The 25,689-nt window shown below is 36.3% G+C and overlaps 1 protein-coding gene across 1 annotated transcript; it reads right to left on the bottom strand.

Annotated features, from left to right (window-relative positions):
- Nucleotides 1–4: 4 nt before the first annotated feature.
- HACD4 (3-hydroxyacyl-CoA dehydratase 4) lies at nucleotides 5–25,206 on the bottom strand. The gene is made up of 6 exons (XM_080709334.1): nucleotides 25,161–25,206; nucleotides 22,582–22,709; nucleotides 13,943–14,055; nucleotides 11,182–11,288; nucleotides 7,872–7,997; nucleotides 5–173 (listed from the first exon to the last, which is right to left on the bottom strand). The coding sequence occupies exons 1-6, from the start codon at nucleotides 25,189–25,191 to the stop codon at nucleotides 91–93; spliced, it is 588 nt and encodes a 195-aa protein (XP_080565460.1). The 5' UTR covers nucleotides 25,192–25,206; the 3' UTR covers nucleotides 5–90.
- Between the last annotated feature and the right edge of the window lie 483 nt (nucleotides 25,207–25,689).

Genomic DNA, 25,689 nt, shown 5'->3' with positions numbered 1-25,689 from the left:
CCACATCCGGCTTCACCAGAATACTTTCCACGTTGTGTTTGCTGCATCTGCGTGCCTGTTTTTTCTCAGGTCACATTGTAGTGCTGTATTTCACATATTCTTCTTTTTAATGGAAAGGATTCTGAGGATGTCTCTTCTTTCTGAGTAAAGATGATTGTAGATAAAATACATACCTAAAGTGGGGAGGAAAATGGCAAAATTAAGTGAGGCTGCTTAACCATTTCACTATAAAATTACATGAATTTATAATATGGTCAAAATGCTGACTGAAGTCCAGGGCAAGATATTCTTCAAGGGAGACATGAAGGAAGGAACCCTTAAAGAAGTTTCCAGATTTTATGCAAATAGGGAAGTAAATTACTTTTCATTCCTACTATATTTAATGTAGGGCTTCCCCTAATCCTCTTTTTTGGAGGAGTAGCTCTTTTTGTCTTCTGTAAAGTTTTATATTTGATACCTTCTGCAAATAATCATTATCTTGAGAATTTATGAAAGTTAGAGCTAGGTAAATATAAACTTAATAATGAAAGTCTTTTTCCCAATTTCCTGGAAAACAATTAATTGATCAGATTTTTTCAATTGAAATTTTTATTAGTCAACACAGTATATTGTTCATTTACTTGGCATGGGTTTTTTTTTTCAATCTCAGGTTCTCTATACATGTATTCCTCTTTGTAAAACCAAGCCAGGTGTGGTGGCACACACTTTGTAATTCCCATGCTTAGGAGGCTGAGACAGGAGGATCGCACAGCTTCGAAGCCAGCCTTATCCGCCGGGCGTGGTGGCGCACGCTTGTAATCCCAGTGCTTAGGAGGCTGAGACAGGAGGATCGCACGGGTTCGAAACCAGCCTCAGCTACTCTGTGAGGCTACCAGCAACTTAGTGAGACCCTGTTTCCAAATAAAATATTAAAAATGTCTGGGAGTATAGCCCGGAGGTAGAAAGCCTCTGCGATCCACCCCCAGTACCACCAAAAAAAAAGAGAGAGAGAGAGAGAGAGAGAGAGAGAGAGAGAGCGCGAGACCCTGTTTCCAAATAAAATATAAAATAGGTCTGGGAGTGTAGCCCGGAGATAGAAGGGTTCCATCCCCAGTTCCACCAAAAAACAAGGAAACAAACAAACAAACCAATTTAACACATTAGTTGTCTGTATTAATGGGAGTCACTGTGGTATTTCCATACATGCAGCATGGATGGAAACTTTGCTCTTCCTCCCTCCCTGCCTCACTGTCCCCCTTCCCTCTCACTAAATCACTACCCTACTTTCAGGTTGACTTTTAGCTTCCGCATGTGGTACTTGTCTGCATTTGGTTTGTTTCCTTCAACATGAAGTCTTCCAGTTCCATCTGCTTTTCTGCAATCGACAGGATCTTATTTTCCTTGATGGCTAAAAAATATTCCATTGTGTATACATACCATTTTATCTGTGAATGGATACCTAGGGTGATTCCATGACTTAGCTATGATAAGTAGGGCTGCAATAAATATGGACACAGTATCTCTCTTGTATGCTGACTTTATTTCCTATGAATATATACCTAAAAGTAGGATAGCTAGATCATATAGTAGTTTTTTTTTTTTATGAACCTCCATACCGTGATTATTAGTGGCCGTACTAATTTACTTTACTACCAGTATTGTATAAAGGTACTTTTTCTCTACTTCCTCATCAGTATTTAGTTTTTTGATAATCATTTTAACTGGAGCAAGCGTTTCTCACTGTGGTTTTGGTTTGTGCTTCCCTGATGGCTAGCAGTATTGGGCATTTTTCATATATTTATTGGCAATTTTTTTGAAATGTGTCTTCAAATCATTTGCCCATTTTAATCAGATTGCTTTTATATTGTTTTTTGAGTTCTTTATATATGCTAGATATTAAACCTTTGTCAGATGAATAGTTGGCAGATATTTTCTCCTGTTCTGTAGGTTGTCTCATCACTCTGTTGATTACTGTACAGAAGCTTTTACTTTATTATCCCATTTGTCAATATTTTTTGTTTTGGCTTACTGTACTTTTGGAGTTCTATGCAGAAAATCATTATTTATGCCAATATCTTAAGTGTTTCCCTTATGTTTTTTAGGGGTAGCTTCAGGCCTTAAAACATTAACCCATTTTGAGTTGATTTTTATACAAGTTGAGAGATAGGGTTAATTTCAATTTTCTACATGTGAATATCCAGTTTTCTGAGCACCATTTATTGAAAAGGCTATCTTCTATATATGTTTTGGCACTTTTCAGAATCAGTTGGTTATACAAATGTGTGGGCTTATTTCTAGGCTCTTTTTTGTCTATGTTTTTATGCTATACTCTTTTTGTTACTATGGCTGAGTAGTACGCTTTGAAATCAGATACTCGGATACTTTTATCTTTGCTCTTCTTACTCAAGATTACTCTGACTATTTAGGATCTTTTATGCTTCATATGAAATTTAATTTTTTTCTAATTCTGTGAAAAATGTTAGAGATTTTGATGGGGATTACTTTGAGTCCATAGATTGTTTGGGGTAATATGGATTTTTGTGGGGGGGGGGCTACTGGGGATGGAACCCAGGGGCATTCTACCTCTGAGCAACACCCCAGCCCTATTTTTTATTTCTTATTTTGAAACAGGGTCTCATTGAGTTGCAAAGGACCTCACTAAGTAGCTGAGGCTGTCCACGAACCGCGATCCTCCTGTCTCATCCTCCCAAATGCTGAGATAGCAAGCGTGTGCCACCACACCTGGGTAATATGGACATTTTAACAATATAATTCCATGAACATGGCAGTCTTTCTACATTTTAGTGTCTTCTTCAGTTTCTTTCATGTGTTTGAAATTTTCATTGTAGAGATCTTTCACTTCCTTAGTTTATTTCTGGGTCCTTTTGGCTACTGCAAATATGATTGCTTTCATAGCAGATTCACTATTGGTGTATAGAAAAGCTACAAATTTTTATGTTGATTTTGTATTCTACTTTACTGAACTAATCATTCTAATAGTCTTGTTGGAGTCTAGGTTTTCATATGTATAGACACATCATTTGCAGACAGGAATAATTTTACTTCTTTTATATTTTCATCCTTTTTATTTTTTTTCTCTTACCTAATGGCTCTTGCTACAGTTTTGGAACTATATCAAATAAGAGCAGTGAGAGAGAGCACTTCTGTCTTCTTCATGATTTTAGAGGAAATAATTTATTTTTCTTTCCATTCATTGATATTGGCTATGGGTTTCACATATAGTCTTTATAATGTTGAGGTATAAGCTGGATATGGTGGTACATGCTTGTAATCTCCGAACTTCGGAAGCTGAAACAGGATTGTGCAGGTTAGTGGCCAGCCTCGGCTACTTAGTTAGGCCCTCTGCAACTTAGACCCCATTTCAAAATAAAGAATAAAAAATAGGGCTGGGGATATAACTCAGAGGTAGAATGCCCCTAAGTTCAATCCCTAGTACCACACAAATTAATGATAATGATAATAATTATTATTTAGATATGTTCCTTTATACATAATTTGTTCGGGGATTTTATGATGAAATATTTAATTTTATAAAGGCTTTTCTTGCATCTATTGATATGATCGTGTGATTTTTTTCTTAATTTTGTTTGTGATGTACTATGTTTATTGATTTGTGTATGTTGAACCATAATTACACTCCTAGGATGAAACCAGTTTAATCATGGTGTATGATATTTTTAGCATGCTGTTGAATTTAATTTGCTAGTATTTTGAGGATTTTTGCATTTATGATGATCAAAGAAAGCAGTGTTTATTTATTTTTTTGTTATGTCCTTATTAAGTTTTAGTAACAGGGTAATGGTAGCCTCTTAAAATGAGTTTAGAATGGTTTCTTTTTTTCAAATATATGTATTAGTTTGAGAATAGCTGGCATTAATTTTTTTAAGTTTGGTAATATTCAACAGTTAACATCTGGTCTTGGGATTTTCCTTATTAGGAGACATTTTATTACTCAATCTCATGTCTTATTATTGGTATATTCCAGTATTCTATATCTTGATTCAAATTTTTAGGTCATATATCAAGAAATTTTTTCACTCTTTACAGATTTTCTAATTTGTTAGCATGTAGTTTTTTTCAAAATTATTTCTAATGATCATGTATATTTCATGATATAAATTGTAGTGTCTCTTTTTTCATCTTGTTTTATTTATTTAAATTCCTATTCTTGGTAAGCCTAAGTTTACAATTTTACCTTTCCAAAGAACTACCGTTTTATTTCATTGTGTGTGTGTGTGTATGTGTGTGTGTGTGTTAATATCAATTTCATTTATTTCTGTTCTGAGCTTTTATTTTCCTTTTACTAATTTTGGGTTTGGTTTGTTATTGCCTTTCTAAGTCCTCGAGAAGCATCATGCATCATTAGGTCACTCATTTGAATTTTTTTATGTACTCACTGCTATAAACAACCCTTTCAGTACTGCTGCACACTATAAGGTTTGTTATGTCGTGTTTCTCTTTTTATTTCAAGGAATTCTTTAACTTTTATTTCCTCCATGACCCACTGTTATATAGTGTATTGTTAGTCATTATATATTTTTAGAATTTCTGAAATATTTCTTGTGTTCATACTATTGTGTTTAGAAAAGATATAGAATAATTTCAACATTTTAAAGATTTGTAGAGAAAGTCTATGTGATACATATATAATGCAGCTGTTGGGTGTAGTGTTAAATGTTAAGTCCATTTGATCTATAGTAAACTTTAACTCCATTTTTTTTTGGGGGGGTGCTGGATGATCTGCTCATTGGTGAGAGTAGGATACTGAAATCCTTCACTATTAGCACACTGGAGCCTATCTCTCCCATTTGGTCCAACAGTGTTTTTAAAAATTGAGTGTACCATCTTCTTGCAAATAACACAATTTTTTTTCTTTTTTATAGCTAAGTAGAATTCCATTTTGTGTATTTCCCATAATTGTGCTTAAAATATTAAAATCAAAGTGCCATGGTACTTTTATATGCTTAATCTATAAACTGACCTGTAATTATTAGCCTGCTAAAATTAAAAATTAATCTAAAGTACAATTATCAGCCAAGTGTGGTGGCGCACACACTTGTAATCCCAATATTTAGGAGGCTGAGACAGGAGGATTGCAGATTCATGGCCAACCTCAGAAACTAAGGCCATCCACAATTTAGTAAGACCTTGTTTCAAAATAAAGAATAAAATAGGACAGGGGGTAGAGCTCAGAGTTAAAATTCCCTTGGGTTCAATCCCCAGTACTACTAATATAAAATAAAATAATCTGAGCAGGGCATGGTGGTGCATGCCTATAGTTCCAGTACTTTGGAGTCTGAGACAGGAAGATTGCAGGTTCAAGACCAGACTCAGCAATTTGGTGAGATTCTCAGCAACCTAGCAAAGATTCTATTTCAGAACAAAAAATAGAAAAAGGCTGTGGGTGTAGCTCAGAGGTAGAATGACTTTGTGTTCAATCCTCAGTACCAAAAAAAAAAAAAAAGAAAGAAAAGGAAAAGAAAAAAGAAAAAAAATTGAGTGTACCAACATTAGGTGAATATAGATTTCCAACTATTTAAAATGGCATTGTCTCTTACAGTTTTTGTCAGATATGTGAATAGCTACTCTTAGTTGCTTTATGGCTCCATTTTCTTAGAATAACATTTTATATCCTTTCACTGTTAGTTTTGTGTATCTTAATTGTGAAATGAATTTCTTGTAGGCAGCATATCATTAGCACAAGGGGATTTTGGTGTTGTTCATTCAGCCAATCTGTATCTTTTAATTGCAGAATTTAGTCCATTTACATTCAAGGTTATTATTGAGAGGTACAGACTTATGCCTTCCATCTTGTTGATTTTCTCCTAAATGTATCTATACCATTTGTCTGGAATGGCCTTCTTAGTAACCAGTCTTATCCTGAAGCAGTCTTGGGGAATCACTTTGTTACATAGTGCTGAGTTTATTTCCAGGTGGGCCTCATAGTGTAGTCTCCATGTAGTTTCTTCAGCTTGAGTACAGGTACCATGTTGGAGTCAGAAAGACTCTGTGGGACAGCTATCATTCAGGCATATGTGGGGTATGGCCACTCCTACACTGGGAGTCATGGCCCCTCTCAGGTGATGGGCTTTCCTTAGATACTGTGTACTCTGTTGCTTGTAAGGGTCTTTGGTACGGGTGCAGCCTTAGTGATGAAGGATCTGAAACATTTGTTCTCTGATGAGACAGTAGTGTGGGCCCAGGTACTTGATAAAGAGAAAGAGAGGAATTATAGCACACCCTTTGTGACACACCCAATCTTGAGAATATGCAGGGGTGCTCAGTGGTGGGAACCCCAAGGGTATAGTGACAGTAGCAATTATGGTGTTCCTCTGTTACCAATGTAGGAGTGCCTGACCAGAAGTGGGACCTGGGGAAGGAGAGATGGCCAGGGACTTTCTTACTCGATTCTTATAGCTGTGGTAGCTGCCAAGGAGTGATCAGAAGGGGAAAATGGCTGGATGCAGGCAAAATTTCTCAGAACTTCCTTTATTCTTGTGTACCCAGCAGTAAGGCAATAGCCATGATGCTGCTCAATATTCTAGTGTGTGCTTTAGAGCAGAGCAGCAGTACAGACTGCTTTCCCCACCCTGTCAGTGACGAGACGCATGTGCACAGTGCTTGGCGGTGGTGATGGTGGTGGAATCACATAAATATGGATAGAACTGCCCACATCCCTGATCTCAGAAGGCAAGCAAGCTCTCAGTTCTCAAGTTTCATGTCCTGTTCCCTTCCTTGTCAAAAACCTATCCTCTACTGTGTAGACCACCCAGGGGATTTGATTCAGAGCCACTCCACTAGGCAAGTTTGGTTTACAAGGCAGATTCCAACTGAGCCAGTGCAGTGGAATGTCTAAGGCATCCCAGAGACATGGATATTTAGGGTGTCTGACCCCTGGGAGAACAAATGTGGACCCAGGTCAATCCCTTTTCAAGATGGCTCCTGGCTACACCACCCTGTTTTTTTGTGTTTTTTTTGTTTGTTTGTTGTTGTTGTGTTGTTATTGTTGCTGGTAGACTATCTGAAATCCTTTTTGAAAACAAGCTTATTATGTAGATTTCAGATTATGGATCTAATTAGACTACAAACCTGTAAGGTTTTCCAATAGCTAGGATTTTCCAATACTGTGAGGTTTTCCAATAGCTAAGATTGCCAATACCTGCACTGATAATTTGCCAGGACTGTCTCTTTCACCCTTATTCCTGCAGCAGGGAGACGCCCCTGGGTATGGAGCAGGGCTGGCAGGTGTCTGGATGTTTTGTTTCTCTTACCATGTTGTCATTCCAGGTCTCTAAATCTCACAAGGCTCCAGTTTCTTTCCTACTGATTTCTAGCCTTCTCACATCATCACTTACCTTGAAATGTAGCTGTATACCTATTGCTTTTCAGAGGAACAAGTGCTAGGTGTCTTTATTCAACCATGAAATTACACCTAACTTTAAGCTTTGGTCCCATAAATTAATCTTGGGTCTAGCACCTACTCCCACTTTTTCTGCTAGCATGTAAGACCCAACAGGAATCAAAATAGATAGAAATGGGAAAATATAGAAATAGCCAATGTTGCTCAGTTTGACATTTCGGTTTTGTTTGTATATCAATATTTGTATCTTTGGTCAAACCTTATATATTTCACACATAATACAGTAATATTTTCAGCTAGTAAAACATTTTGTGCTCATATAGTGATATATTTGATCTCATGCTACCTACCAAAAGCATTAACTGTCCAGTGCCTTAAAAACATGATCTAGTTCCTTGTGCTGGGCTTCTTCTTTGGTCTCTCCAATGTTTACCAAACGGTTTATTAAGGTAAATAGTATTAAGAACGGAAAAGCACAGGAAGAATGTAAAAAAAAAAAAAAGCCACTTACCTATGAAGAGCATCAAGAGATATAGCTTCAGCACATATGGGAAATAGATGGACAAGTCAAAGGGCAGCTTGGTGGAGTAAGTGCCCAGTGATTCAAAGTAAGGCAGCGACTGATAGATGGTAAAAGCTGTTTAAAGAAAAAGAGCAGCATACAGGTTTAACTTATCCCAGGGATGTGTACCTATGTCACCATAGTTGAAGGATAGTTTGAATTTGGCAATGACAGTTTTGTGGTGACTGCCCAAACCTTTAGCTAAAGCTGCAGTTTGGTATAGAAACCTGTTGAATAACTAAGTTGGCCAGGCGGTTACTTCAGTGTGGTATCCTGAATTTTTGTCCATCATATGTTAGCATGCTTACAGGGAAAAAGAGTATATTATTTCTTGAAAAGGTAGTTCAAAATATATATATGTAAGATTGATAAACTCATGAATTTGAAAATGCTGCATGTATTTTTCTCTTGGACTGATGCAACACTCATTTAACCCGCAGGGATTGAGATGTCCTGCAATAAAGAAACTGGTAGCACCCACTATTTTCTCATCCTGACTGGCCTTGTAACGTTTTCTTCCTCCCCAAATTCCAGTAATATTTAAGAGGAATTCTGTGAGAAGTGCTGACTTATATTCAGGAAGGAAGTTAGTGCCAGATAGAAAGGCTTCTTGAAACTGTATCCCATACATAGATTTTGTTATAATATCCCATGGAATGAAATAATATACTACAGTTATGTAAGATGTTATGATTAGGGTAAGCTGGGTGAAGATTACATGGGAATGATGCAATAGTTGTACGATTTGGTGAGTCTAAAATCATTTCAAAAGAGTAAGTTTTTAAAAGTGAGATGGAAGAAAAGTCAGAAGCCCGAAGCAATTGGAGCCAGATGGATCTGGGAGTGAAGTGAGTAACACAGGTGCAGAATCTGCAATTGACACAAACATGCATACTTCAATGGCATACTTCAGCATCTTACATAATTAGTTGATCTATTTATGTGAACTTTTGTTGTGTCATATTTATTATAAAAATATAGTTATATATTGCCGGGTGCGGTAGTGCATGCTTGTAATCCCAGCTCTTGGGAGGCTGAGACAGGAGGATCGCGCTGGTTCGAAGCCAGCCTCAGCTACTTAGTGAGGCTCTCAGCAACTTGGTGAGACCCTGTTTTCAAATAAAATATAAAATAGGTCTGAGAGTGCAGCCCAGAGGTAGAAAGCCTCTGGGTTCCATCCCCAGCACCACACACACAAAAATATATAGTTATATAAACAAGTCATTAACTGTTAAAGTTAATAAAATTAGTTTATCAAAAGTTAAGTTTTCTTAGCTGCATAATGTTCTACCCTGGTTCATTTGAAATAACTATATAGAAACATATAAAGATAAAAATCACAGGTGTCCAGATTTTGCACTCTGTATTAATGATTGCTGACATTTTGTTGTGTATTCTTCTAAATATTTTTTCTGCATATACCTTTGTAATTTTAAGAAGTTTACGAATCTAATAAAAGGATATGCGTTGGGTGGTAACCCTGTATGAACATGGCTTTCCTAGAGGAGAAGGCTTAGAATGAACAACATGAATTTATCCTTTATTTTTAAGAAGAGATTAGTCCTTTGACCAAAGTCTAATCATTTTATTTATATATTCTTTATAGTATTTTATATTTTATTTTATTTTATTATTATTTTTTTTTTGGTGGTAGTACTGGGGTTCCTGGAAGCCCTTCTACATTCAGGCTACACTCCCAGACCTATTTTGTATACTTTTTTATTTGGAAACAGGGTCTCTTAAGCCAGCGCGGCTGGCTTTGAACCTGCATGATCCTCCTGTCTCCGCCTCCCAAGCGCGGGGATTACAAGTGTTATAGTATTTTATATTTTATAACAAAGGAATGCACTTACTGTGTCAATGAATTAGGGATTTCATTCTTTTTCATTCATTCATCATTTTATTACTAGGAATGGAACCCAGAGTATTCTACCTCCAGCCCCTTTTATTTTTTATTTTGAAACAGGATCTTACTAAGTTGCTGGGGCTGACCTCAAACCTGTGATCCTCCTGTTTCAGCCTTACAAATACTGGGGTTACAGGCACGCGCCCAGCTATGATTTTATTCTTAAAGAATGTTTCTTATTGGGTTTTCAAGAACATATTCTCTATTTGGGGGGGGCACTCTCTAGATAATGAACATTTAAGTAATTTTTTGTTTATTTAAATAATTAACAATTTTTACTTTTGAAAACAAAACAAATTTTAAAATTCTGTGTGATATGATTTACTGTAACTTAAGCTCTTTGGTCATCAGTAAATGGAAAACATGTGGTTTTGTTTTATATACTGGGCATTAGATACTTTACGATTATTGGCAGCATCACTGTCATCTTATGTTAAATGTTTCCTAATGTTTTCCCTTAGCAACCTCAACATGCTTTCCTGATTATTTTATGCCCTTAGTTTTTATAAACTTTAATCATGTCTTTCAGAAAGCTCCCAGCCAGTCCTCCAAATCCATTCCAGAAGGAAGCATATATTCTCCAAATATCCTCAAGCTCTCTGCAGATTGATGATTTTAATTATTTAAGTTTTAGTTTTATATTTAGGCTATGCAATTAACCTGCTTTATATTGCAGCCAGTATGTTACTCTGTGTTTATCAAGCATGTGTACTAATGCATAAGAGAAAAGAAGGAAGCAGGAAACAGACATACCCCTGTACCTTCATGGAGCTTAGAACTAATTATGGAAATGGACATTAATCAAAGACAAGTACAAACATCCAGTTGCAACTGAGATAGGCCTTATAAAAGAGAAATTTGTGATGCTTTACTGGGGGGGATTAACTTAGTTGAGAAATCAGGGAATGCTTCTCTCAAAGTGTTGATTCACCTCAAGGCAGAAGTAACTAGGCGCGGGGAGAGAGGGTAACATGCTTAGCAGAAGGTAAATGAGAAAGAAAGTCTAGACAAAGATTACTGAATGTCTATGCATTAAAAGTAAAATCACAGACTCTCTAATTGTTAAACTTCTCTTTGAGCGGTCAAATTAATAGCCCAAACCTCGTACCGTGAATTAATGAAGGTGAGGACCTGGACTTGGAGGTCCTTGTTTCTCGTCCAGTGAGCAGCCTCCCTCTCCAACTTTGCTTCCTAATACTTTGCTTCTTTGCAGAAAGGGAAATATGCCAGAAAAGATATATTGAATGAGCTAAGCACTAGCAAAAATAGCAATTTAGTTATCAGAAATTGAAAGAACGGTTAACAACTAGATGGCTTTTATCAGTCAGCAATGCTCCGTGTCACTCTTCTTACCTTCAGCAAGAACACACAGAGGATAAATTGGCATCCACAGTGTTTGGCTAAGCCATGTCAAGACAGCATAGGATATTTCTATGGCTGATAACATGCTGTAAGTGTACCTGAAAGGAGACATGGGTATCATTTGCTGTGGGTGTCTGGGAAATAAGATAATACCTTACTACACCATCAAATATAAGGATAAAACAAAGTGTACAAATTATGCTATTTCCAACAATTTAAGCAGGGGGAGAGGTAAATGGTAGTGATGGGGAGTGGGCCTGTGTCACTTAGCTTATCTCATGGGATGGATCTTAGATAATTTCTATAAATTGAAAAGAGCAAGAATGTAACTCTTAAATCCCTTCCAAGAAATTAGTTACAAAGTTTCTTTTTTCTTTTCTTTTCTTTCTTTCTTTCTTTCTTTCTTTCTTTCTTTTTTTTTTTTTGGTATTGGGGATGGAACTCGGAACTCAGGGCATTCTACTCCAAGTGACACCCCCTGCCCTATTTTTATTCTTTTTTATTTATTATTATTATTATTATTATTATTATTATTATTATTATTATTATTTTGGTGGTACTGGGGTTCCTGGAAGCCCTTCTATCTCTGGGCTACACTCCCAGACCTATTTTATATTTTTATTTGGAAACAGGGTCTCTTAAGCCAGCGAGGCTGGCTTTGAACCTGCGCAATCCTCCTGTCTCTGCCTCCCAAGCGTGGGGATTACAAGCATGTGCCACCACGCCCGGCTTTATTCTTTATTTTAAAACATGATCTCACTGAGTTGCACTGGGCCTCACTATTTAGCTGAAGCTGGCTGTGAACAACAATCCTCCTGTCACAGCCTCCCAAATGCTGGGATTATAACCACCGTCCAGCCAAAATTTGCTAGAGACTGCAATTTCATTGAAAAGTCAAGCCTATTTTATGCAACAAGAAAGTAGGCTTTCTTTTTTTAAGAGAGATATATTTATAAATATTTCAATAATGAATTTATTAAAATATGACTTCTGAATTCTTATTTGGCATTCCTCTCTTGTGCCATTTTATGTTAGCAATTTAAAAAAATACCTATCCTTGGGAGCTGGCTTGGGGCATAGAAGGTCAGCTTTAAAATACTAGTTTGAAGTAGACAAAGTAGTCTACATATTTTCATTTATATAAATAGACCTGTGGTTCTTAGGCATAAGAGACCCAAGAATTTCACTCCTAAGCATAAGGAAAATAAAACTATCCATATACACAAAAACATTCATGAAAAGGAAGTTCATAGCAATATTCCCTATCACCCCAAAATGAAGACAACCCAAATACCTATCAGCTTATGAATGAATAAACAGAAAACAGTTTATCAATACAATATTTTTCAGCCACAAAAGCAGTGAAGTACTGAAACATGCTATAACATTGTATAACCCTTGAAAACATGTTAAGTAAAAGAAGCTAGCCACAAAAGACCATATATTAGAAATTCCAAAATGGTAAATCCGTAGAGTGGTTGTCAGAGACTGGGGGAAGTTGGGTATGGGGAGTGACTGTTAGTGGGCATGAGAAGATGTTTTTAGAGAGATCCTCTCTAAAATAGTTGCACATCTTTAGTAACTTTATACAATGCAATTTATATCTCAATAAATTTAAAATATATTAAAAAGGTTAAGTGATTGTCCCAAGACCACTTAGAAAGTGAGCAATAGAGGTGGGTTCTTTTTACCTCTATATACAAAAAAACGATCCCATCATCATTTAATATCACCTTTATCTAAGACAAATCAATATTGAATCAGGCATACCCACTTTCCAATCCAAAAAGGATCTAATACCTCATGAGTAGAAGGTCATGGACTTAAAAATAAAAAGTCCATGAAGTTTGCGCTTAGTCTGCAAAACTATTTTATGAGACATATATCTTACTAAATTACATGTACAAAGAATTACACTCACTTAGTTCAACAAAACAGTTCATCTCAGTTCCCTCTAGGACTCAACCCATTATTTTGTTATATATAATTCTGCCTACGTTATTGACAGTAAATACAGAATTTATATGATCTCAGGTTTAAAAGGGGGGAGGGCTGTTTTGCAACCTAGTTATATCCAGACTTTTCAAGTAGGGGAGACAGTACTCATTTTGAAAGCTGAAGTAGCAGTTAGGACACCTCCCCAAAGGGACTTCCTTACACCACTGCTGGTAGAGAGAAGAAAGGCACATTGCAGACATCTAGAACTGGAAGAAAACTAAAGACTGACCTAGAACAAGAGGTCTCAGGGGTTCCGCTAAAGGACTGAAGCTAGTCATTTGAACCCATTGGAACTGTATACAAAAATTGATGTGGAAGGGCATTTTTTTTTCCTAGAGAGATGAGGTCCTATGTTTAAAAAATTCTTGAATTCACAGGAGCCAACTTTGTAAATCCTGACAATACTATATTAAAGGTTCTGCTTATTAAAGTAACATGTACTGGAGCAAATGGAAGGAATGCCTCTCATTAGCAAACAGCTGTGAGGTCCGTTCCAAGTTAGCATCATGCCAGACCTTGAGCTGGAAACCTGCAGCACTGATTTGTTCTTATAAGACCATGGTAGGTTTTCATTATTTTTGCTATGCCCATTATGGAAAGCACTAAGAATACGTTCCCATACCGAGATAAAATAATTTGGAAAGAGGTCATGTTTTTCTGTCTCATTCAGAGTACCCAAACGTAAGCAGCTATTACTGGTTTCACTGTGGGAAACGATTTGGCCTTGTTTCAAGAGATTATTTTTCCTTCTTACCTAACCATATCCAACAGATTCCAAAAGATGAATAAAACACACACCACATATTTCTGTTGGACTTCCTCTTGACTGGTGATCACCACAAAAAGGATGATTATTCTCTCTGTGAGCTAACAAAGAAACAGCAAAGTCAAGAATTAGGATCATCTGTTAGGCCACGTAGGTAATTTTCTAATTTTAAAAGCCAGAGCTTCTTTTCAAAGTGTGCTTTAGCTTGGAACTATGTCTAACAAATTGTGAGCAATGACTATTCCTGAGGGAGTTGGGTTATGGGTGAATTTTATTTCTTTTTATTTTTCTGTACTTTCCAAATTATGTATAATGAATGAAAAGATAACATTTTATCTGAATCAGGCTATTTCCTTTTTTCTTGCCATAAGCTCACACATGTTTCTGTTCACTGTGGCAAGCTTTTATTGAGTGTTCACTAGGTATTAGAGGCTGTCATAAAAACATGGTCCTTGTTCAGAGAAGGTATTGGTGTTGGAAGAATGTAGAGCTGTCACTGTAGCACCATGTATGTATGGGAGCTCAGGAGAGGGAAGTGCTTGCTGCCTGGGAACAAATGCAGAGAGACAGAGACAGAAATAATGACAGGCAGTATTTTAGCTGGATCTTAAAAAGTGGCTGGGAGTTTGTCAAGCAGACTGAATGTGCTAAGGGACATCCTAGCAAAGAAAACAGCCCAGCAAAGCAGGGGTGTAAAAATGTAGGGGCCTTAGGGAGAGGGTCCAGAACCACTGAGAGACCGAAGAGAGGGAAGAATAAAATTTAAAATTTGTTTGGGGCTGGGCTGTAAAGGATTTTGAATGACAAGCTGAGAAATTTTAATTTCATCCAATAGAGAAGCCATTGTAGCTTCCAGGGGAGTAATAGAATCCTAACCCTCATAAGCTAGTGGAAAATGAAAAGAATTTAACACATTCTTGGAATATTATTTGTATATTCCAAGCCACTAAAGCATTTGAATTTTTTTGAGAATTCAACATAGCTTTGGCTCAGCTCTAATTACTAGCCTCAATAAAGTACAATCTTCTTTCCCTTCTTAAAAAGGCACTTCATAAAGTGCCTTCTTACATTCTATTAATATATCATGTTTATTCTACATTCTTTGTGTTTAATAGAACATTTTACTTTGCTCTCAGTGGTCAAAAGAAAATATGCTTGAATTCAAAAGAATATACTAGTGATCAACAAATGGGAAATGTAAAAGGATTGCTTTATGTTTTTTTAATAGCTGTCTTTATTTTAAAAACTAATTAAGGACAAAATATTGGGATAGTCTATGACAGAAACATACACTGTTTGTCCTGAGAAACCATCTAGTGCAAAAAATACAAGATTTGCCAACAGCGGGCCACATGATCAGAAATCCACACATGTGAGCTATATCAGCATGTTTATGACCGCAGAGGTGAGTCAAGGGAGCCCTCGCTTGGCTAAGGGGAATTAAGATATGATTCAAACCTTAGTCAATCTATGGGTACTATCTACATAACTGTTTTTCTTTGCTCAGTGTTTTCCTACAATATAGTGCCCTAGTCTTTGGATAATATAGTACTCTAATTCCTTGATTTAATTAAATTATAGTTTTATAATGAATTCTACTGAACTGTAATTATAATTATTGATCCAATCTTGCTGTCATGACACCTGGCAGCCTTTGGAGAATACAAGATCTATGCAGCAAGCAAGTACTTAGGCTCTATTCTTGCATTTGATAAATGCCTGGTAATTAAGCCAACAGTTTTTTGGTTGTTGTTAAAATCCCAGAAGATACATACAAACACACATGCATATAACACAGATTTTTAATTACATGGCTGACTACTAAAAAAAAAAAAAGAAGGGATTTGGAACTAGGGAATTTAAGTGGTATTCCCACTTCATTGGCAGATCAAGAAACATATGTACCCCAAGTCTCCAGAAGTGTAAACTACCCATGATGTCAGGCTGCCCTTTAATTGATGAGGACAGAGGAAGAATTCTTCTAAGAGACTGGAGCTGCACCGTGAGACTCATGCTGTTAAAGGTCATCAACTGAGGGTCTGTGGCATATTAGTGCTAAACTTCCAACTGCATAGAAATCCGCAATTGACATGCCCCTAAATCCAAACTACAATGCACATACATGCATGTGGGCATATGCAGAAACCTTCCTTATAAAATGTCAACCTAATTAGTTAAAAAAAATTATCACCGGGCGTGGTGGCGCACGCTTGTAATCCCCGCGCTTGGGAGGCAGAGACAGGAGGATTGCGCAGGTTCAAAGCCAACCTCACTGGCTTTAAGAGACCCTGTTTCCAAATAAAATATATAAAAAAAGAGGTCTCGGAGTGTAGCCCGGAGGTAGAAAGGTTCCAGTATCAAAAAAAAAAAAAAATCTGATTTTTTAAAAAATTTGACCAATGAATGGCAATATAATGGAATTTAAGTGAAAATGTTCTTCCATTGGTAAATTAATATGTTTTGGTTACTTTGTGCCAGGTTCCAAATGTACTTATTTAATCTCTGTAATGACCATATTTATCTGCCTTTTACAAAAGACATGAATTTTACACAATGATGTGCCTACGTCTGGAACAAAGTCGAGATAATGTGACGCTAAATCCCTTGTTCTTAAACCGTAAGACCTTTATCACTTCATGGACTACTCCAGAACGTAACATCCACATGACTGTCTCTTTAAAAGACATTCTCCTAGCCGGGTGTGGTGGCACATGCTTGTAATCCCAGCATTTGGGAGGCTGAGACAAGAGAATCACTGTTCATGGACAGCCTCAGCTACTTAAGCCTTCTGCAACTTAGTGAGACTCTGTTTCAAAATAAAAAATAAAAATTAGGGCTGGGAGTGTAGCTCAGAGGTAGAATGCCCCTAAATGTTCCATCCTTAGTACCAAAAAAAAAAAAAGACATTCTCCTTAAAAGCCACCGTCATGTTCTAAATCAACACCAAAAAAATTTAACATTAATTTTCCTTTATATGATAATTTGATCAATTACGTGAGCTTAACATTTTTGAGAAAGAAGCACATTAGTATTTTTAACAAATCTTATGAAAATATGACTACATGGACTTATAATGTTTAATGTAATTCAAGTAGAATTAAAGATATACTAGAAATCCTGTAATAGGCCTTATTAAGCATGATGATAATGTGGTCTACTCAGAAGCATGATAGCTATAAATAATATTTTGCATTTTTATGTTTTATTTTGGAATCCTAAACTCCAGGTTAAACAATGACTAAAACTAAGTTGTTCACTTATAAACAAATGGAAGGTAACATGTAGTAAGCCACCAAAGGAGTAACATTATACTCCAAATGTAGGAAGATGTTCTAGAATATTAAAAATTAATTTTAGTCTCAAGCATTTCCTAAAATAACCCAAACTATTTCAATTCATTGAGTTTTAGAAACTTCTTTATATATTCAAACCCACCTCTGTAAGACAAAAGTACTTAAATTTTCTTATGTATTTGCTTACTCATTCATCATGTAACTGAAATTATGAGCTGCAATGGGTCCCAGAGAATATAAGCTTTGGACAAGACCAAACCCCTGCCCTCATGGTATTAATATTCTACTTGGTAAAATAGACAATAAAAACAACCAAACCAAACAAAAAAAGCATAATACCTTACATTTTTCTATTACATATACAAAAAAGGGATCTTGAGTAATTTGCTTTTGTGTTAAGTATTTGGAGATAAGTAGTATCTATTATTGCATAGTAACTATAAATAGAATAAGGTTACTGAAGGTTAAGTTAATGGATTAAAGAATTTAGAAAACCAGTATATAGAAAACTCCAAATAAATGTAAGCTATTAAGAAAATATAAGTATAATTTTATATAGTGATTATCTATGTAGAAAAACATTTTCCTTTAAATATACTAAGACTATCAGTGAATAAAAGTCAATTTCATCATTTGCAAAATAACACTATAAATATAGCTTTGTACTCACTAAAGAACTCCATAAATCAAATGCCAAATAAATAAAACACATAAAAATCTAAGCCCTTACTTGCAGAATGAATTATATGTGTAATGAATACTCAGTAGACTTCAAAATTTGTAGAATCTTAATGCTAAACAATATCTTCTGCAGTCTTATCTCCAATAATATAAGCCTGTTCTAAAAACTTGAAAGAAAAATCTACATGGTTTTATGGAAACTCAAAAGATTATTTAGGAGAACAATATAAATAAGTACCTGTACTTCACAGCTATAAATAAATAAGAACAAAACCTGTTTCCTTGAAAGGGTATGTAAGACATTCTCCCTCGTGTTCGTCCTCCTGAGAGACTGAGGCAGTGAGATCACATGTTTGAGGTCAACCTTGGCAACTTAGTGATGCCCTGTCTCAAAATAAAAAGCACTTGGAGTGAAGCTCAATATTAGAACACTTGCCTAAAAATGTTCAAGGCTCTGAGTTCAATCTCCAGCATCACAAAGAGAGAGAGAGAGGTAGGTAGACTGACATCTTTGGAGTGATTTTTGGCAAGCGAATCCCTATTTTTATTAAGGTACATGATGCACATTCACAAATATATCAAAGTCAATCACCAAGTCAAACATGAGAAAGAGGGAGGGGGGAGGGAATGGAGTGGGAATTAGGAAAGGGCTAAATAAGACGTGTGCATGTATGCCTCTACCATCTTGCACCCCATTAAGATGTATGACTACAGCTGGGCGTGGTGGCGCACGCTTGGAATCCCAGCATTTGGGAGGCGGAGACAGGAGGATAGCTGTTCAAGGACAGCCTCAGCTACTTAGTGAGGTGCTCTGCAACTCAGCGAGACCTTGTTTCAAAATAAAAATGAAAAATAGGGCTTGGAATGTAGCTCAGAGGTAGAATTCCCCTGGATTCCATCCTCAGTACCCCCCCAAAAGATGACTATAATGCATCAGTGTAAAAAAATTAAACATACTATATAAGCCAAACATGAGGAGGGAGAAAGGACAGAATGGAGTAGAAACTGAGGGCTAAATGAATATATGTATGCCTCTACCATTTTGTATTCCATTAAGATGTATGACTACAATGCACCAATAAAAAAAAAAATTTTAAAAGGTGACATTAGTAAATACAGAAATGATTCGTGCATTTTAGTTTCATAAGTGAAATTTTTGTATGCATAATTTAGGAGTCAATTTCTACTTTTCTAGATTTAAAGAATTGTGCAAATGTGTAAAGTTAATGTATGTGCAGTAGTATTCATGATGACAGAGGGAAGTGTGGAATTGAATCATTTAAATTCATTATAAATCAAGTCTTTACATTTGAAGCATTTATCAAAAGATGGAGTAAATTGCATTACTCTGGGGATTTCCTACAAGGTTTATCAGTCTAATATTATGATACAAAAGTCAGCTTGGGGCTGTTTTCCCTTTCCTTCAATTGAAACATCCTAAAGCTCTTTCAATACAAATCTTTCTCTGACTTCTACACAGATGAAGTCTGAACAAAGCCCTTAAAAAATCAATATATCATGGGTGGTGGTATTTCCATTCTCTATAGGCCTTTTAAATCTAGAGTTGGGTATGATGGCACAAACTAGTAATCCTAGTACTTGTGAGGCTGAGACAGGAAGACTGTGGGTTCAAAGCCAGCCTTGACAGTTTAATGAGCTCTCAGCAACCTCGCACCACCTTGTTTCCAAACAAAAATTAAAATTGGGCTGGGGATGTAGCTCAGAGGTAGAAGACCTCTTGGCTCAATCTCCAGTAACCCCCCCACACACACACACACACAATTTATTAAAGTCAATTATTTTTTCCATTCGACAATTTGTGCTGAGGTAATAAAATACACAGGTGTTTTGGGAGGAAAAGGTTGGAGAAGAATGATGCTTAGTTTTCATTTATATTATCATTTTTTAAATGTGCTTCTTTTAGACTTTACTTTCTCAAAAATATCAAATATTTACTAGATTTCTTTATAAAATTTTAATTGGCATGCAATTATGTCCAAAAATAAAAGTCTATAAATAGCTTTTTACGATTTTGCCCTTTTCTCCTAAAGGCATGTAAAATATGTATCTGTTTGCAGTTCTGTGTTATTTTAAAAATGTATGCCTTTTCTGTGTGTCAAAATAAAGCTGAGTGTAAAACATTTAAATGCACAGAACACAAATCTAACCCATTCACACACTGCTAGCACTTGATACATATGATTCTAATTTTTAACTAGCTAATCCCTCGTTACTGCTAGTTGGAATTATTTCTCTTGATATTTTGGTTTAGCACTCTTGAAGGTAACAACAAAAAACATCATAATGGTTTTCAGCCTCCTAGTAAGCAAGTGGTCACCATGCCTTCTATAAGATACTGCATGCCTACAAGTAACTCATGGCCTCTCCCAACTTCAGTTCCTTCATTTAAAAATGCGGAAGCAGGAAAACCAAGTGGGATTACACAACCTGAGAGTTTTGTTTTGTTCAAGTAGAGGGCTCAGACTTCCTGGACTGAGAGAACCTGATTGCTGAACCCTCATAAAGGAAGGGAGCAGAAAATGAAACTTTGGATAAGATGATGTGTTTCTGAAGCGTTGTCAACATCATTTCCATTCTGAACACCATGGAATAGATAATAGAGACAAAAGAAATAGAGGGCAGACAAAAATCTCAAGTGAAAGAAAAAGAGGAAGCAACACACACACACACACACACACACACACACACACACACACACACGTGGAGAATGGTAATTGTTTTCCCTAAGTGGAGATCACTGATTCTCCCTCCCAAGGACTGAAAGCTTAAGAGTAATTTTTGCTTCATTAAGACTAGACTTTATAAACTCGTCTTTAAATGAGAAGTATCAATGTATATTTACCATTATTTTTAAATTACCAAATGAGGACCTGGTTCTTTGATTTCAGTGATATTTCTACAAGCCATTAGAGATTTAATCAGTGGTAATGAAAATCACACTTTAAAAAAATCACAACTACTCTGGCATTTCTGTAACTCCAAGAAATCAGATTCCTAAGTTATATAATAATGTCTATTATAAAGAAAGCCTACATATTTTTTAAACATAAAATTTGTGCATATTTTCTAGGGATATTCCAAGTCCTCATTCAGTTCTCTTGCTAACACAGTTACCTTTATTTATCATCAGTGCACGGGGTACATTGATAATGCACAATTACTACTGTTAATTTGGAAAATGCTGATTCACCATAAAAAATTAGCCTAAAAAGTACAAAGTCCTTCAAAGCATATCAAACAGAAACATGATTTAAATTATAGATTGATTTAGTCATACTCCAAGCAAAATAATTCCTTGTGCTAGAATACAATCTGGGTTGTTAATTCTGATCTCCAAGAATAGCATTAAAGGTGCTAGTGCCTATGTATTTTGGTTGTTTCAAAACACTTTTTTTTGTTGTTAAATAATTTATGAATACAAATATATCACAGGTTCTAGGCCAACCTCAGCAACTTAGTGAGACCATGTATCAAAATAAAATAAAATTAGTTAAGGCTGAGGTTGTAGCTTAGAGGTAGAATGCCACTGCATTCAATTCCTAGTACCACAAAAACAACAACAACAAAAAACTGGGTCATGTACTGCTAGAGGCAGGGCAGAGGGAACAAGCTATGGCTAAAATAATATCAGTGGCACCAATTATCTTCTTTTTTTTTTTTCTTGTGTGTGTATGTGAGTGGGTCTAGGGATTAAACCCAGGAATATTCTACAACTTAGCTCTATTTTATTTTTTATTTTGAAACAGGGTCTTGCTAAGCTGCTAGGCTAGCCTCAAACCTGTGATCCTCCTGTCTCAGCCTTCCAAGTACTGGGATTACAGGCAGGTATCACTATTCCTGGCCAGGTATTTTATTTCTAAGTGGCAGGAATTTATCCCACTCATGTTCTTAACTGCACATAGTCTACGAAAACTTTCTCATGTTTTCACATGATGAGAAAATGTAGTTCAGAATGATTAAACACCTTGTTTTAATTCATGTAACCAGAAAAAGGTGACATGAACTTGAATTCAAGTCTGGATGCCCTCAAGTCTATCCTTAGACTCTATACTAGGTAAAAATAAATGACTTTCCTTTCCATTTGTATTCAATAAAAGTGGTGGGATGGACAAGAAATGGCTGGGAAGGATTCTGTTATCTGGAGAGGAATGAAGGGAAATTTGGGGGTTTTGTTTTCTAATCATTTACACGTTGCCTGGTTTTATTGTGGTATCCTTTCCCAGTAATACCCCAAAAGTTGATTATACTGCTGTGTTATAATCCCACAATGATCAATTAGAAGAGCCAACATCAAACCCAAATTTCAGTGGCTTCCTTCCTGTTCCTTTCCTTTGTCTTATCTTACCTTGGGCAGTAACATAAGTAGGAAGTGGCTATGAAATCTCCCAGGATAGGATCAATGTGGTGCACAAGTCAAGTGTCACTGCCTCCAGTGCTTTTGGGGCTTTTCTAACCACACAGTGTTTTAGAATAAGGTTATGCTCTATGATTTCTAATCAGTGACTTAAGACAAGGGTTGGCTTTTTTTAACTGCCATAAGATCAAGACAGGCTATACGTAGAACAAAGATAAGAATGAAACATTCTATAATTATATTAATGTGATTCAAATAAAAATGTGATTAAAACCTACCTGCAGAAACCGTGGGTGAAGGTGGTTTGACTCAATGCCAGTATATATGTGCAGCAACTCCAGGAGCGAAATGGACTGGCAAAGTTGCATGACAAGTCCAATAGCATAAAAAGTGTCAACCATTGAATCTATGTCCAGGGCATTAAAATACAAACATAGTAAGTTAGAAACTAGTTCATAACACAAGTCTACAAACATAGTAAGTTAGAAACTAGTTCACAAGTCTACAAACATAGTAAGTTAGAAACTAGTTCACAACAGAAGTCTACGCAAAACTTTGAAATAAAATTGAGGTTCACTTTATTGTACACGTAAAAGTTCTCTAGGATTCAAAATTAAGAATACAATGCAAAGAAAGCAATTTCTATTGTATTGCACTAGTTAATTGATCCTCTTCAAAAAGGAAGTAAAAAAGGTCTCAAAGCCAAAGCTGCAGTACTTATTCCCAACATATGAGATTATAAAGCAATTCCCACATAAAAGGAGCCAACTAGAATCTAAGCCTCCTGAAGGGTAAACAGGTTGGAGGTGAGCTTGTGCCCAGTTTTTCTACTGACAAGAATGAGAAAGCTGAGAAAAAATATGTCAGAGACACTTAATGGAAATAAAAAATGATAGCAAATACGAAGTGTGTCTAATATTTAGTTTTTATATACACTTGGCTTGTGTTTCTGAATTTGCATTGAACACTACTGAATTTGGTTGGACCTCTAATAAGGACTTCTGGAGTTTGAATTGCAAAGGACCCAAATGAAATACTGTCTGAGAGGGAGCAGAAACCCAATGTCCTTCTATATACAATAAATTTGTTGCTTTCTTTAGTTTTGTTTAGTTTTTAATGGTAGGAGGGATTAAACCCAGGGGGCATCCTATCACCAAGCTCTATCTCTAGCCCTTTTAAAAATTTGAAATGGGGTCTTGCTAAGTTACTGCATACTGACGTTAAACCTGCTATCTTCCTGTTTTAAGATTTAAAATGAAGTCCTTCCGTGTTTAGAAACGTGTAGGCATGATTTTGCTGTCTTTTCTGCCTAGTGATCATTCCCATGGTAGCAAATGATCACACACTGATCAGGGTCTTCTTAGCAGCTCCCTGAGGTGTGGACACTATTACCATCATCCCCATCTCAGAATTCCTGACGTTCAGATGGCCCGCACTCCTGTCCTTCTCCTGTATCTCCTGTAACCAACCAATATCAATTACACACCTCCGAAGGAAGAAGGGAGCAGGTATCACAAACTTAGGGTTTTAGATCACTGTTGAGCTATGTAAGTCCTACATACAAATTCAACAATTGTACTGAACCCCAGTTAGATATTCTCAGGTTCCCTTTTTAGCCAATCAGCTGTTTCTTTAATAAGTAGCTGCTATAATTATGATTATGGGATAATAAAAATAAATACACTGCTAACTAATGCAACTTTCCCACTGGAAATGGGAGGCAGCGTTAAAGGGTTCTTGGCTTGGAACACGGGTCCTGAATGACCCGCAACACGCCCACACAGCTTCAGCTAACTTTCAAGGCCTGCCAGTGATGGCGGTTTCCCATAAAACATAAAGGAAACTTTTCTATTGCCTCTGTTTTTTTCTCTGCTTGAAAACTTTCAGTGGTCATCATTGCTCTTCAAGCCTTGGGTTGTGTCTTTGAGGTTATTAACAAAGGCAAGAATTTATCTCAGAAGTAGATCAATTTCCTTAGGGGGCAGAAGTCTGAGCTGAGGAGCCCAGTGTGGCTTTCTCTATAGATATTCTGCATGTGTTTGTATTTAGCTGAAATCAGCAGTTGCTCCAGTTGTCAAGTCACCCAACAGTTGTAAACTGTGATGACACTCACTCATGTGGGGCTGGAACATGAAGCAGAGAATGTTATTTTGACATTTGTTTAGTGACTCAGTTCTTTTAAAAAATTTGGAAGTGCTGTTTTAAAACACTATCTTCACTTTTTAGGAAATGAGAGGACATTTGTTTAGTGACTCAGTTCTTTTAAAAAATTTGGAAGTGCTGTTTTAAAACACTATCCTCACTTTTTAGGAAATGAGAGGAAGCTAGTGACTTAGGCCGTCAATGCCAGCTCCCAAGTAGGTGGTTATTCATCTACAAAGCACAGCATTTACATATTAGTAAGGAGACCAAATAGAGTCCTACAGAGTGTAAAGTTTGTCATTCACTTACTAATCGTCTCCAGTTACAATGGGGGATAAAAGGCACTGGAAAATTTTTATTAATACCTGATTCCTCTGTATAAAAAGTGTAATACTGGAATTTACAGATTTCCTCAAAACACACAAAATTTGATAGTATTTGGCGCAGGACGAAAAAGATGTTACACCTCACAGCATGACTGTTTTCAGGGCCACGTGCCTACTCGTGGGAAAGCCAGGTCCTTTTGTCTTAACCTATATCTTTTCCCATTTTTGGGTTTTGCAATAAGCAAGAAGTCCAGTTACTGAAAAATATAATTTTTTGAGAAGTAAAGGATTAAAGGTAAGCTTCATAGAAGTTTAAAATTAATATAAGCAAAACTAGGTGAAAGCAAGGATTAACATTTAAAAACCAAAAAAGGGGCTTGGAGGTTTACCTTTTCCAAATGAAAAGAATCTGGCTACCATATTTGTAAATATCCATGAGTGGCCGCAGAATTGGACTAAGTAATAGATGAAAAGATAGGTGTTCTTCCTATACCTGTAAATAGAGGAAAATGGCATCAAACAAACTGAGCAAACAAGATCAGGTTTTGAAGAAACACGTAGCATATACTACCTGCTAACATGCGTGTATCACCTCTACTTAAAACCGAATACAGTTCTTTATCTTTTTATTTATTTATTTTTTTAAATTTTTAATTGGTGCACTGTATTCATACATCATAGTGGGATACATACTTTTGTAGACATACATGCACACATTGCCCAGTCAGCCCCCACCCGATCCCCACCCCATTCTCTCCCTATCCCTCCCTCCCATGCTTGGCTTAGTGATTGACATCTAGTATTATAGCAATTTATCAAAAATTAAAGATGATAATCTCACATAACAGTTTCATTTGTCTGATACCAAGCTTTTGATGACTTAAAGATAACATTTCGGCCGGGCGTGGTGGCGCACGC

Source organism: Muscardinus avellanarius (assembly GCF_963383645.1).
Source record: "Muscardinus avellanarius genome assembly, chromosome: 13".
NCBI classification, from domain to species: domain Eukaryota; kingdom Metazoa; phylum Chordata; class Mammalia; order Rodentia; family Gliridae; genus Muscardinus; species Muscardinus avellanarius.
The sequence above is the reverse complement of the archived record's forward strand: the minus strand, read 5'-3'. Positions and strand labels throughout refer to the sequence as shown.

Bases quoted from the DNA above. Each gene is read 5' to 3' on its own strand.
- HACD4 (XM_080709334.1), bottom strand. From the start codon at position 25,191: ATGGTAGCCAGATTCTTTTCATTTGGAAAAG. The intron at 22,710-25,160 runs GTAAACCTCCAA...CCCTGGACATAG, and splicing joins ATTCTTTTCATTTGGAAAAG to ATTCAATGGTTGACACTTTT. The intron at 174-7,871 runs GTAAGTGGCTTT...TCCCCACTTTAG, and splicing joins TCTCTTGATGCTCTTCATAG to GTATGTATTTTATCTACAAT.